The sequence below is a fragment of the Oncorhynchus mykiss genome, chromosome 10, assembly GCF_057628025.1.
Source record: "Oncorhynchus mykiss isolate SJ-2025 chromosome 10, ASM5762802v1, whole genome shotgun sequence".
NCBI classification, from domain to species: Eukaryota; Metazoa; Chordata; class Actinopteri; order Salmoniformes; family Salmonidae; genus Oncorhynchus; species Oncorhynchus mykiss.
In genome coordinates, this window is record NC_143031.1 from 59,412,405 (window position 1) to 59,427,270 (window position 14,866).

At 41.6% G+C, this 14,866-nt stretch overlaps 2 protein-coding genes across 3 annotated transcripts; one reads left to right on the forward strand and one right to left on the reverse strand.

Moving 5' to 3' along the window:
• Positions 1–1,498: 1,498 nt before the first annotated feature.
• LOC100135924 (complement C1 inhibitor) lies at positions 1,499–7,338 on the reverse strand. Of its 2 annotated transcripts, XM_036989316.2 has the most exons (9): positions 7,264–7,338; positions 6,585–6,873; positions 5,785–6,108; positions 3,813–4,028; positions 3,449–3,592; positions 3,096–3,299; positions 2,779–2,918; positions 2,455–2,677; positions 1,499–2,055 (listed from the first exon to the last, which is right to left on the reverse strand). In XM_036989316.2, the coding sequence occupies exons 1-9, from the start codon at positions 7,291–7,293 to the stop codon at positions 1,808–1,810; spliced, it is 1,818 nt and encodes a 605-aa protein (XP_036845211.1). In that variant the 5' UTR covers positions 7,294–7,338; the 3' UTR covers positions 1,499–1,807.
• A 4,346-nt stretch (positions 7,339–11,684) lies between these two features.
• LOC110534363 (transmembrane protein 134) lies at positions 11,685–14,754 on the forward strand. The gene is made up of 8 exons (XM_021619168.3): positions 11,685–11,896; positions 12,493–12,744; positions 12,839–12,906; positions 13,043–13,129; positions 13,279–13,355; positions 13,797–13,841; positions 13,945–13,998; positions 14,384–14,754. Exons 2-8 carry the CDS (start codon positions 12,544–12,546, stop codon positions 14,464–14,466), a joined length of 615 nt encoding a protein of 204 aa, XP_021474843.2. The 5' UTR covers positions 11,685–11,896; positions 12,493–12,543; the 3' UTR covers positions 14,467–14,754.
• Positions 14,755–14,866: the final 112 nt, after the last annotated feature.

Consider the following 14,866-nt stretch of genomic DNA (forward strand, 5'->3'; position numbering starts at 1 on the left):
AACAAAAATCCAGAAAATCACATTGTATGATTTTTAAATAATTTATTTGCATTTTATTGCATGACATAAGTATTTGATACATCAGAAAAGAAGAACTTAATATTTGGTACAGAAACCTTTGTTTGCAATTACAGAGATCAAACATTTCCTGTAGTTCTTGACCAGGTTTGCACACACTGCAGCAGGGATTTTTTGCCCACTCCTCCATAAAGACCTTCTCCAGATCCTTCAGGTTTCGGGGCTGTCGCTGGGCAAAACGGACTTTCAGCTCCCTCCAAAGATTTTCTATTGGGTTCAGGTCTGGAGACTGGCTAGGACACTCCAGGACCTTGAGATGCTTCTTACGGAGCCACTCCTTAGTTGCCCTGGCTGTGTGTTTCGGGTCGTTGTCATGCTGGAAGACCCAGCCACGACCCATCTTCAATGCTCTTACTGAGGGAAGGAGGTTGTTGGCCAAGATCTCGCGATACATCCATCCTCCCCTCAATACGGTGCAGTCGTCCTGTCCCCTTTTTAGAAAAGCATCCCCAAAGAATGTTGTTTCCACCTCCATGCTTCACGGTTGGGATGGTGTACTTGGGGTTGTACTCATCCTTCTTCTTCCTCCAAACACGGCGAGTGGAGTTTAGACCAAAAACCTCTATTTTTGTCTCATCAGACCACATGGCCTTCTCCCATTCCTCCTCTGGATCGTCCAGATGGCCATTGGCAAGCTTCAGACGGGCCTGGACATGCCCTGGCTTGAGCAGGGGGACATTGCGTGCGCTGCAGGATTTTAATCCATCGCGGCGTAGTGTGTAAATAATGATTTACTTTGAGACTGTGGTCCCAGCTCTCTTCAGGTCATTGACCAGGACCTGCTGTGTAGATCTGGGCTGATCTCTCACCTTCCTCATGATCATTGATGTACAGACCTCTACATGCTTTGTAAGTAGGAAAACCTGCAAAATCGGCAGTGTATCAAATACTTGTTCTCCCCACTGTATATGCATATGTAACTAACATTGTAACTAACATTAATCAATGGCAATTTCTTTCTGGTTGATATCATTGACATGGTATCATCAATCAAATCTGTTACAGCTATCATCGCTGCTGTGTACTCGTTGGTTGGTAATTTACTGTTTGTCAGAAAGAAATAAGGGATTATTCAGGGTAACTTGCTAAATTTTATGCTTTTCTCGGTTCTGCCGTTGCTTTAAAACCTTTATCGTCATAGATATTGACATTGTCTTCCTTCAATGACATTAATGGAATGGGGAGACAGGGTGGAGGGGAAGGACTATTGTTACAGCATCCCTGTGTACTCACGGACATCCTGTACTGTCTATCTCTATGTGGAACATACGGTGTGATTGCCATTCTGTGGTGAATTAGTGGAACTACTTCTCAAAATAAACTGAACCCATTTGAGTGGCTTACTGTGTATGTATGTTGTTGGACAGAAGAGTGATTTAAATGGCACATTTGTCCAAAAAAGATTTCCATACCACGTGGAGAGATGTTACCTTTTATTCTTTGATAAGTCATGCATTTTGTGACAACCTACAGCGGGCCCTCGCAAGCATTTATATTAAAACACTTTGATAGTCATTCTACGAAGTTACAATGAACATGTCATTATAGAGTCTGTATCGATTTATATTACATGTGGAAACGTACTGATGATTAACCGTACAGTATCGTGAAAAAGCACAATCTCTCAATTAAATTATACTGCTAATGTTATTGCAAATGTCCTTTCCTTTGCAAACATGGCTTTTTCTATATGCATGCTACTCTCGCTCCCTTTCTCTTCCTCCTCCTCTCACGGCTCGGTCACTCGGCCCACGAACAGTGGGGCCTTGGCCTGGTCGCTCCACAGTATCATCAGGAAGGGCCTGAGGGCTGAGAAGGAAGAGAAGGAGCGGGAGAAAGAGAGGGAAGTGGCCGCACCAGCCTCCACACCTTGCTCCGTCAGGGAGAGGAAGGCCCGGTGGCGGGCGTCCGTCAGGAGCAACTCGTTGTCGGGGTAGAGGCCACACAGGTTGGCGCTGTCGAAAAGCTCTGACAAACCTAAGGGAAGAACGAGGTGGGGGATTAAGGGGAGGGGGACATGGAGAAGGAGAGTGAAGAGGGCCAGAAGGGGAAAGGGGAAGGATAGAGGGAGATCGAAGAAAGGGAGGGAGAGAAGTGAGAGAGGCAAATCAAGAAAAAACAGAGTTATATAAATGATTTCAATTTGTTTTGTTGGTTTAGGTTGACTTAGAACGAACTGGGGAAATCCATTCCTGCATCTGGTCGTGCACATGTTTGTCGTAGCCAAGCACAAACACCTAGTTCAACCAATCAAGGGCTTGGTGATGAATTGAATCAGGTGGCTACAACAAAAGGCAACAAAAGTGTTGCAGTCAGGCAGCAGGTAAGCTAAAAGACAGACAGATAGACCCAGACATGACATCCATACAGACAGACCTATTTTCCTTAGCAGGGTGTTCATCTCGGTCCGGACGTCCAGTTTGATTTTGGGCAGAGTGACCTCGGTGGCCTGGGGAGACACCTGATTCATCTGCTCCACCATCTGGCTCACTGCCCTGTCCGTCATCTTCCCCTCCACCAATTGCAGGTCAGAGAGCTTGGCAGTGGGCGGGAGCAGAATGAACAGGCTACTTTCACCAGAGAGAGGGAACATCGCCACCTATGGGTGACGACAAGGTCAGAACGTTATGTAGATTGTGTGTGACTGCCTATAGTGTATCTATGCATGTAGGTGTGGGTGTGTGTAATCAAAATGGTTACCTGTGCCATCAGTGCTGGGACGTATTGCATAGCCAATTTGTATTTGGCACTGTAGAGGACAGGCACCTTCACAGTATCACCATTCAGTTTCACAAATGGAGACTTCTTGGAGTTTTCATCAAATTTCATCTTCCATTGACCTAAAACAGATATGTTTTCAATCCACAAACTCCATATCAGCTAAGATAGGATGAAGTCTATCAGATAGATAGAGCATCGGTGCTTACCAAGAGCTTTGATCACACACAACACACACACACACACACACACACACACACACACACACACACAGACACACACACACACACAATACTGACCATTGAAATACACAGCATTGAGGAGTACCAGTTCGGTGTGGGCAGGAACAGAGTCGACCAGCTCTTTTATTTTATTATTTGTCTGCTTCGCCACCCAACTGTTGATCATTTCCACGTTTACCTCACTACTATTGGTCAATTTGACTGGATCCGCACCGTAGAACTGCATGGATTGGTTGGTAAAGGACTCACTCAACTTCATGTCTGAGGTGGGAGAGAGAGGGAATGTGGGAGAGTGAGTTAAGGGGTGTCGGCGACTCATGGTTAAATTGACAATATACGATGAGAATTCGAAGTTATAGCTGGAGAATAAGTTATAATTATCATGAGTACTAATTGTGCTCTGGTAGTACTGGGGTTGTAATAGATCTGAGAGGCCATCTTCAGTGTGTCCCGAAGTTTCAGCTTCAGTTTCTTCATCTCGGAATGAACGCAGAAGAAGTCGTGAGACAGACAGAGAGCTGTCTCCATGTCTCTCCTTGTCTTGCCACGAGCACCTAATGAGAGAGAGAGAGAGAGAGAGAGAGAGAGAGAGAGAGAGAATGATACAGTATGTATTTTACTTGGCTCCATATGAGTCTATTATTCACACAGTAAGAGTTTATATCAAGAATGTTGCTTTATTAAAAAGAAAAAACTGAGGTCTAGAGTATGAGTGCACTTCGACAACCCCTCCCAATGTTCCCGTTTAAAGAAACCCCACCCTCTCTTTCTTACCTAGTAACAGGTGGGTTAACACCCCGCTGATACTGATTGGAGAGAAGAGCAGGTTTTTCATGGGCTGCGATTGGCTGAGATGAGCATAAAGCTTCATGGAGAACTCATTGAGGGATTCTTTTAGCATGGCCTCCCACGACCTGCTGGTCTCGTCTTGACACGATTCCCAGGGGGTCATGAACCCAGCGCAGGAGTAAGGAAGAACGGTGGGCACGGCTAAAAGAAATGTCAAACTAATATTATAATTTATGGCTATTCGTAACCAATTGATGTTACATTTGTGAATTACACCAATTTAACTAACGTGTGTGTGTGTATATATATACAGTGCCTTGCGAAAGTATTCGGCCCCCTTGAACTTTGCGACCTTTTGCCACATTTCAGGCTTCAAACATAAAGATATAAAACTGTATTTTTTTGTGAAGAATTAACAACAAGTGGGACACAATCATGAAGTGGAACGACATTTATTGGATATTTCAAACTTTTTTAACAAATCAAAAACTGAAAAATTGGGCGTGCAAAATTATTCAGCCCCTTTACTTTCAGTGCAGCAAACTCTCTCCGGAAGTTCAGTGAGGATCTCTGAATGATCCAATGTTGACCTAAATGACTAATGATGATAAATACAATCCACCTGTGTGTAATCAAGTCTCCGTATAAATGCACCTGCACTGTGATAGTCTCAGAGGTCCGTTAAAAGCGCAGAGAGCATCATGAAGAACAAGGAACACACCAGGCAGGTCCGAGATACTGTTGTGAAGAAGTTTAAAGCCGGATTTGGATACAAAAATATTTCCCAAGCTTTAAACATCCCAAGGAGCACTGTGCAAGCGATAATATTGAAATGGAAGGAGTATCAGACCACTGCAAATCTACCAAGACCTGGCCGTCCCTCTAAACTTTCAGCTCATACAAGGAGAAGACTGATCAGAGATGCAGCCAAGAGGCCCATGATCACTCAGATCTACATGAACTGCAGAGATCTACAGCTGAGGTGGGAGACTCTTTCCATAGGACAACAATCAGTCGTATATTGCACAAATCTGGCCTTTATGGAAGAGTGGCAAGAAGAAAGCCATTTCTTAAAGATATCCATAAAAAGTGTTGTTTAAAGTTTGCCACAAGCCACCTGGGAGACACACCAAACATGTGGAAGAAGGTGCTCTGGTCAAAATGTTATGTTTGGCGTAAAAGCAACACAGCTCATCACCCTGAACACACCATCCCCACTGTCAAACATGGTGGTGGCAGCATCATGGTTTGGGCCTGCTTTTCTTCAGCAGGGACAGGGAAGATGGTTAAAATTGATGGGAAGATGGATGGAGCCAAATACAGGACCATTCTGGAAGAAAACCGGATGGAGTCTGCAAAAGACCTGAGACTGGGACGGAGATTTGTCTTCCAACAAGACAATGATCCAAAACATAAAGCAACATCTACAATGGAATGGTTCAAAAATAAACATATCCAGGTGTTAGAATGGCCAAGTCAAAGTCCAGACCTGAATCCAATCGAGAATCTGTGGAAAGAACTGAAAACTGCTGTTCACAAATGCTCTCCATCCAACCTCACTGAGCTCGAGCTGTTTTGCAAGGAGGAATGGGAAAAAATGTCAGTCTCTCGATGTGCAAAACTGATAGAGACATACCCCAAGCGACTTACAGCTGTAATCGCAGCAAAAGGTGGCGCTACAAAGTATTTACTTAAGGGGGCTGAATAATTTTGCACGCCCAATTTTTCAGTTTTTGATTTGTTCAAAAAGTTTGAAATATCCAATAAATGTCATTCCACTTCATGATTGTGTCCCACTTGTTGTTGATTCTTCACAAAAAAATACAGTTTTATATCTTTATGTTTGAAGCCTGAAATGTGGCAAAAGGTCGCAAAGTTCAAGGGGGCCGAATACTTTCGCAAGGCACTGTATATAGGAAAAAGGTTGAGCGCGTAATAGAAGGTTAGCTAAACGTACCTTCCACAATTAGCTCAATTGTATTCAAGTTGCTGCGGTCTGTGCCCTCCTCAGCTGTCTCACAGTAGTACATGCCGGCATCCTCCATTTTGACCCCATAAAGTGTTATTGTCACATCTTTTTCAAAGGGGCCAAAAAGCCATTCTAGTCTGTCACCATCCTCCATTTCTCCAGTCTCTGCAGGATTCAACTGCTTCCGTGTGCAGTTCATCATTACTTTATCATATCTGTACCAATGGACTTGGTCTTTGCTGGATGGTGGGCGTTCACAAGGTAAATTCACAGTGGACCCTTCGTTTACCTTGAGAATGTAGCTGCTGGACACTGGAGGGATAGACACCAAGATGAAAGACAGCACAACAGTGGAGTTGATTTCTGGAGCCAACCTCAAAATGAATGCAATGTTTGCTGACCTGAAAAGTTTGCTCAACTGCAACAAAAACGATTGCCCCATATTTCACCAGTTTTTAACAATTGCAATCTTTGAATAGAGTGAAATTCTGGGGCTGTATGTTTAAATTGACTAAATGCCTTACTCATTGTGATCTAAACCCTCTGCTCAAGTTGTCGTCCTGTTTCTCTCCTCAACATGGACTCAAAGATTCATTCCTAAGTATAAAAATGTATGTACACTTTACACAAATAATGCAAAGTGAACCGGTGATTGAGTTTAACTTGTAACATTATTTTTTTAAATAAAGTTGGGTGTAAAAACCACAAGCCGAGTGTCTATTTCAAGAAAGGCCTACATCACGTCACGGGCAGATGTGATGAAAATAGGTGGCAGTATGTGTCCTCACCATCAACCTGGACTATGTGCACTTTTTGCCACTCCATATCATTCTGCTTGATCACACATTCATATTCCCCCTCGTTGGCTACACTGACAGGAGAGATTTCCAGAAAGAAGCCATCCGGGGAGAGCTTGAGTTGCTCTGAGGATTCTGGGTAGTCTGGAACCAGGGAGTCATTGTATTTCCAGGTGATCTTAGCCCCAGCAAAGCTTTGTTGTTTTTGGCCAGGGAGACATGGGATGACCAGGGTGGAGCCAGGTACACCATGCAGGACCCCAACAGAGGAAGAGAAAAGCTGGATCGAGAGACAGAGATGGACAACCAAACAAGAAAGTGGGGGCTGTAAGGTACATGAGGTGTCTGTGCTACATTAGCATTTGTCCTAAAAAAACAGGGATTAATATTACAATTCAAAATGGGCCAGTTTTCCCAGAACCAGATTTACGCCTACACTCCTGGGACCGAATTCAAAAAGTGTCTTAGAGTAGAACTGCTGATCTAGCGACAGGTCTGCCCTGTCCATATTATCATAGCATATGCATTATGATGTAAAACAGAAATCCTACTCTTTGTAACCCGGACCCGGGAGTAAAAAGCCTTTTCAACAGATATTCTCCATTTAGCATGCTTTTCAGACCAAGAGTGTGTTTAATCATTCTCCAGGAAACTGGCTCTTTGTGTTTACCTCAAAGACGAGCAGGAGGGAAATCTTCATCTAGGAAAGATGAAGAAAGATAGAGGGGGAGAGAAGAGGTAGGAAGGGATGGCGGGACATAGCGGGCAAAGGGGCAGTGGAAATGGAAAAAATCAATAGAACACAAAAGCAAGCTTCGTTTGGCACATATTCACACATTCTTTCCTAATCCGGTGGGCCATTCACCCATGCCTTATTTCTCAGTGCAACAAGCAAAGTATTAGACATAGCATTTGCAGTTATAACAACATAGACAAACAATATCAGAAATATTATTTCTAGAGTAACTAACCATGATATCCTTATAACAGTAGGCCTATCATGATTGAGTCATCGGTAGATCTTTAGAAAGGCATCTAAAAAAGTGTACTCACACTGCAGGTCACTTGCAAATATTACGGCATCAGAAATAGGCTAAGGAGGACGATATATTTTCTCTACTGGGGGAAAAAAAGGGTTCACGTCCTAATGCGTGGGTTCATCTACTGCTTCTATTCAGCATGTGTGTGTCCTTCCCTTCCCTGCTCTCTCCAAAACGAATGACTTATCTATTTATTGTTTGATTAGTGGTCTTGTGTGTTTGCACTTTGTACGGGTTGATGTACCGAAAATCACATGGTTATTTGGCAAAAGCTCCCATACATACTGAACAAAAATATAAACGCATGTTTCACGAGCTGAAATAAAATAAAATGAAATGCTCCATACGCAGAGGCTTATTTCTCTTAAATGTTTTGTAGAAATTTGTTTACATCCCTGTTAGTGAACATTTCTCCTTTGCCAAGATAATCCATCCACCTGACAGATGTGGCATATCAAGAAGCTGATTAAACAGCATGATCTTTACACAGGTGCACCTTGTGCTGGGGATAATAAAAGGACACTCTAAAATGTGCAGTTTTGTCACACAACACAATGCCACAGATGTCAAGTATTGATGTCCACCAGAGCTGTTGCCATAATGTTATTTGCATTTCTCTTCCATAAGCCACCTCCAATATTATTTAAAAGATTTTGGCAGTACATCCAACCGGCCTCAACCGCAGACCACGTACAGTTGAAGTCGGAAATTTACAAACACTTAGGTTGGAGTCATTAAAACTCGTTTTTCAACCACTCCACAAATTTCTTGTTAACAAACTAAAGTTTTGGCAAGTCAGTTAGGACATCTACTTTGGGCATGACACAAGTAATTTTTCCAAAAATTGATTACTGACATATTATGTCAGTTATAATTCACTGCATCACAATTCCAATGGGTCAGAAGTTTACATACACTCAGTTGAATGTGCCTTTAAACAGCTTGGAAAAGTCCAGAAAATTATGTCATGGCTTTAGAAGCTTCTGATAGGCTATTTGACAACATATGAGTCAATTGGAGGTGTTCTTGTGGATGTATTTCTAGGCCTACCTTCAAACTAAGTGCCTCTTTGCTTGACATCATTGGAAAATCAAAAGAAATTAGCCAAGACTTCAGATAAAATATTGCAGACCTCCTCAAGTCTGGTTCATCCTTGGGAGCAATTTCCCAACACCTGAAGGTACCACGTTCATCTGTACAAACAATAGTTCGCAAGTATAAACACCATGGGACCACGCAGCCGTCATACCACCCTGTAAGGAGAGGCGTTCTGTCTCCTAGAGATTAACGTGCTTTTGTGAGAAAAGTGCAATTCAATCCCAGAATAACAGCAAAGGACCTTGGGAAGATTCTGGACGAAACAGGTACAAAGTATCTATATCCACAGTAAAACGAGACCTATATCGACACAACCTGAAAGGCCGCTCAGCAAGGAAGACACCACTGCTCCAAAACCGCCGTAAAAAATGACATATTATGCTTTGCAACTGCACATGGGGACAAAGATCATACTTTTTGGAGAAATGTCCTCTGCTCTGATGAAACAAAAATAGAACTGTTTGGCCATAATGACCATCGTTATGTTTGGAGGACAAAGGCCGAAGAACACCATCCCAACAGTGAAGCACAGGGTTGGCAGCATCATGTTTTGGGGGTGCTTTGCTGCAGGCGGGACTGGTGCACTTCACAAAATAGATGGCATCATGAGGCATGAAAATGATGTGAATATATTGAAGCAACATCTCAAGACATCAGTCGGGAAGTTAAAGCTTGGTCGCAAATGGGTCTTCCAAATGGACAATGACCCCAAGCATACTTCCAAAGTTGTGGCAAAATGTCTTAAGGACAACAAAGCCAAGGTATTGGAGTGGCCATCACAAAGCCCTGACCTCAAATCCTGTAGAACATTTGTGTGCAGAACTGAAAAAGCATGTGCGTGCAAGGAGGCCAACAAACCTGACTCAGTTACACCAGCTCTGTCAGGAGGAAAGGGCCAAAATTCATCCAATTTATTGTGGGAAGCTTGTGGAAGGCAATCCAAAATGTTTGACCCAAGTTAAACGGTTTAAAGGCAATGCTACCAAATACTAATTGAGTGTATGTAAACTTCTGACCCACTGGGAATGTGAAGAAATAAACAAAAGCTGAAATAAATCATTCTCTCTACTTTTATTCGGACATTTCACATTATTAAAATAGAGTGGTGATCCAAATTGACTTTAAACAGGGATTGTTTTACTTGGATTAAATGTCAGGAATTGTGAAAAACTGAGTTTTAACTTCTTAGTGATCCCTTCGCCCAGTGAAATAGCAGAGCGCCAAATTCAAAAACAGAAATACTCATAATAATAATTCATGAATCATACAAGTGTTATACATCGGTTTAAAGATTAACTTCTTGTTAATTAATCCAGCCACAGTCAGAAATAAAGATATAATTCATGCCTTACCTTTGAAGATCTTCTAATGTTGGCACTCCAATATGTCCATTAAACATCACAAATGGTCCTTTTGTTTGAGAAATTCCGTCGTTATATCTCCAAAATGTCAATTTAATTGGCACGTTTGAATCAGAAAATACACCGGTTCCAACTCGCACAACATGACTACAAAGTATCTAATGAACTGTGAACTTGATCCAAACATTTCAAACAACTTTCCTAATCCAACTTTAGGTATTTTTAAATGGAAATAATCAATCAAATTTAAGACGAGATAATATGTGTTCAATACAGGACGAAAACAAAGTGGAGCGAGCTTTCAGGTTGCGCACCACAACAGTACACTAAACTTGACCCTCGTTCTGAACAGGGCTACTTCTTCATTACTCAAAAGAAAAACATCAACCGATTTTTTAAGATTGTTGACATCCAGTGGAAGCGATAGGAACTGCAAGCAAGTGCCTTAGAAATCTAGATCCACAGAGAAAACTCATTGAAAAGAGAGTGACCTCAAAAAAAAAAATTCCTGGATGATTTGTCCTCGGGGTTTCGCCTGGCAAATAAGTTCTGTTTGACTCACAGACATATTTGTAACAGTTTTAGAAACTTTAGAGTGTTTTCTATCCAAATTTACCAATTATATGCATATCCTAGCTTCTGGGCCTGAGTAGCAGGCAGTTTACTTTGGGCACACTTTTCATCTTGACGTGAAAATAGTGCCCCCTAGCCTTGTATTTGGCTAAGGTGTATGTAAACTTCCGACTTCAACTGTATGTGGCGTCATGTGGGTAACTTTAAGGCACAGAGATGAGAGGCCCATTGTCGTTCTTCCGCCGCCATCACCTCATGTTTCAGCATGATAATGCACGGCCCCATGTAGCATGGATCTGTACAGAATTCCTTCAAGCTGAAAATGTCATTTCTAGAGTAACTTACTAGTTATTCCATGGCCTGCATACTCAACAGACATGTCACCCATTGACCATGTTTGGGGTGCTCTGGACCAACACGTACGACAGTGTATTCCCGCCAACATCCAGCAACTTCGCACAGACATTGTAGAGGAGTGGGACAACATTCCACAGGCCACAATCAACAGCCTGATCAACTCTATGCAAAGGAGATGCTTGAGGCAAGTGGTTGTCACACCAAATACTGATCCACGCCCCTACCTTTTTTGAAGGTATCTATGACCATCAGATTCATATCTGTATTCCCAGTCATGTGAAATCCATAGATTAAGTCAAAATGAATTTATTTCAATTTACTGATTTCTTTATGTGAACTGTAACTCTGTAAAATTTGTGAAATTGTTTCATGTTGCATTTATTTTTTTTGTTCAGTATATTTTTCCAGTATTATTACTGTTTATGATTTAAAGTTTATCTTCGTATTTTTTTGTATAGTTATGTATATTCATCTTGACTAGCACCGATACAGGTTTTTATTATTTTTATTTTTACTAAATCTAATATTTCCGTGTGACGCTTATTGTTATGCCATAAACATAACATGAACGAATGAAAATACACATGCATGTGTTATTTTGTGGATAATACCTTTTTACCCCAAGTACATGATATATCGACATTGCAAGTCAGTGATCGATTAGTAGAGTCTTTTCATTTGGGCGTATTAGAATCCCAAAACTTTTCACTCAGTCATGTTCAATCCGGAACCGGATGCAAATACGAAGCCTAAAGTTTTGGGAAGTTTTTGCTGTCCTATGCTGTGATTGTATGACATATTGCAAACAAAAGCTTACAGTAAATAATGTAATTATTTGAAAACGGAAAGTCAATGTTAAATCGCCTGAAAAAGAGTAAGTTTTTGCTAGCCGTTAGCGGAGCAGTGCAACCAAACAATGTAGACAAAGCAACAGTGCTAAAGTAGCTATTAAAAGTTGCTTTTAAATGTTTCCAATAATTTATATCAGAGCTTCAGATAATGTACGTTAACGACAAACGCATTTGTGATTATTCGTCAGCAACGTTTTTTGTTTATGTTATTTCTACCACTTATAACGTTTTTCAAACGGATAACGTTACTAGTAACGCAGGGTTGGAGGTACAGTGAATGGAGTTGTAAACAATTTGGTTTATCAAAGATTTACGCAAGACCTGTTTAGTTCAGATGAACGTTACACATACGAATGAAAAAAAAAAAAAATATCGCAGAATTTTCTATGTTGAAATCGACATGCAGCCTAAACTTCAATGTGGCTAATCATTAATCCAAAGTCTGTATGATGTCGATTTCACACATGTCGAACAGCTAACACAAGACGAATCCACTTAACCCATAACTTTAGTTTAGCCTAGATCAGAGCCCTATGTTGACGTCCACATATATGGCCCTTGGGTAGAAAATCTGCTTTTGTACATTTTGATTGTTTGCTGAATTTCCCCCTCAACCCAGTGTATATCAACCAAAGCAGCAGCAAGGTGTGAGTACTGGCAACCGCCAGCTATGGCAACGCAGTTCAGTATCGATGACGCGTTTGTGCTGGAGGGAGAGGACGAAGGGGTGTCCGATGGAGAGAAAGAAGGATGGAAAGACCGAGAGGGGGGAGAGATGACGTTCGGTACCCTGTCCTTTGCCAAACCCCAGACTCACCCGGCCTCCACTGTTGTTGGCTCCCCCGACCACAGCAGCAGTCTGAAGTACCAGGTGATGCCCCATCATACACACACACACACACAAAGTGATACCAGGGTGTAATGTGTGGTGGTGACCTAACATTTTACTCTCTCTGCTCGCACAGAATCTGGAAAATGAAGAAGTCTTAGGCAGCAATGGCAATTCCTCTTTCAATAACTTGTTCAAAATCAGGTGTGTCTTCATTGGCGTGTTGTGATTGTATCTGGTATTACCTAGATGAGAATGGCATACTCAAATGTAAATGTGTGTTCCTTGTTTTCTATGTTATCAATAAAGATGTACAACATTCCATTTTTTTCCCCCTCAGTGATCCTGCTACTCTGTCTTACTGCAGCTCCCAGTGGTCATTCAGCACCTTGAGTTCTGTCACCCAGCTCTCTGCACAGTGCTGCGGGTATTTAACTACGCACACAAACAGTAATTCACAAGAAGGCATTTACACTGAACCATGCCCACAATAATGTATAAGATCAAGGATGTACTCACACACCAACACTCTCAATCACCCACAACGACTGACAAAAACCCTGACGTTTTCCTCAGATGGACGTCTCATCCTCTGGTGAAGAAGAACAGAAGAGTGGTCCTCGCTTCATTCCTTCTCCTCGTCACTGGAGTCGGTAAGTCACACCACCTCTGCTGAAAGAAATGACACCTCCCATGATTCTCCTGCAACAGTGTTTTTCACCAATCCATTCCTGGGGGAACGCGCAAGGTGTGCACACTTTTGTATCAGCCCAGCACTAACACACTTGATTCAACTAACCAAAGGTTTGCTGATACATTGAATTGTGTGTGTTATTACTAGGCTACAACAACAAAAATGTGCGGAGCCCAGGAATGGGTTGGGGAACGCTGCAGTCGAACATTTAGTTTGTGTACGGCGCTTTATATTTTATAGATATGTCTTGTTTTTTTTACCACTGATTGTCAGCCATTGTAATGTTTTCATTGGCCCTGAATTTTTCCTCAGATTAATTCCTCATTGTCTTCTCATATCTGTTGTTAGTTATCATGAGATATTGCCTTTTCATTCAATTTCCATGTTTTCTTTCTCTCAGCTCTCATTTTCACTGGTGTCGTAATACAATTGAATCCGGATGCAGGTAAGAGACTCAGTTAATGTGGGGTGTGTTGTCACAAATCAGTGAAGATGTCTGTTGCTTTTCCTGTGGGCTTTGACAACTTGATCTTTGACCTTTTCCACAGGGGTCTCAAGTGCCATTTTCTTCGTCCCTGGATTTCTTCTCTTCATTCCTGGGGGTATATAGCTACTTTACCTTGACTTGGTTGTGTTGTCCAATGTATTTTATGTTTCACACGTCTTTCATGCTTTTCACCTGTGTTTTTAATCATAATGTCTAGACTGTGCATTTGGGAGGAATGTTAACTTAAACATTCCTGTAATGGTCTGTAGGGAGTCCCCACTGTCACATACTTGTCACTTGTATGTTGATACAAGTAATCTGCAGATTAAATAACGTACAGGCAACATGTGCATTACTATTTTCATTTGACCTTTATTTAACTAGGCATGTCAGCTAAGAACACATTATTATTTTACAATGACGGCCTACTATACCTTCATATATTTACTACAGAAATGATTAAAACAGTGTGGTTATTGTTTTCTCTCCTTCTCCCTCAGTGTACCATGTGATTTACATCAGCTGTGCGGTTCGGGGAAGAAGAGGCTTCAAGTTCTTCTACTTGCCCTATTTTGAAAAATGACCTATTGCACTACACCTTTTTTTTGTCCAATTTCCAGAATCATACTTTTTTCAATTATGTAACAGAAAGATATTGTTCCATGGATGTTTTTTCTTATTTTGTAAAACCTTTTTACCCTGTCTTTATACTGACCACTACTACGGACTCAACCACTTTGTGCCTCAATAAGCTTCCTGCACATCCTGTATGGAAGAGAAGGGAGTCTGATTTGCCCTGTTTGTCATGTCTCGTGAGTAAATAATGACTGTGAAACTACAATAAACTTTTTTTTTTTGTATATTACTTTTAGAAGGTCTCCATGAGTCAGTGTTTGTTAGTAGTGCTGGTGTTGCAGTAATGCAATGCGAACAGTATGGGCATTTTAGGATGGCTGTTATGCTCTTGGTGCCAAACTTATCGA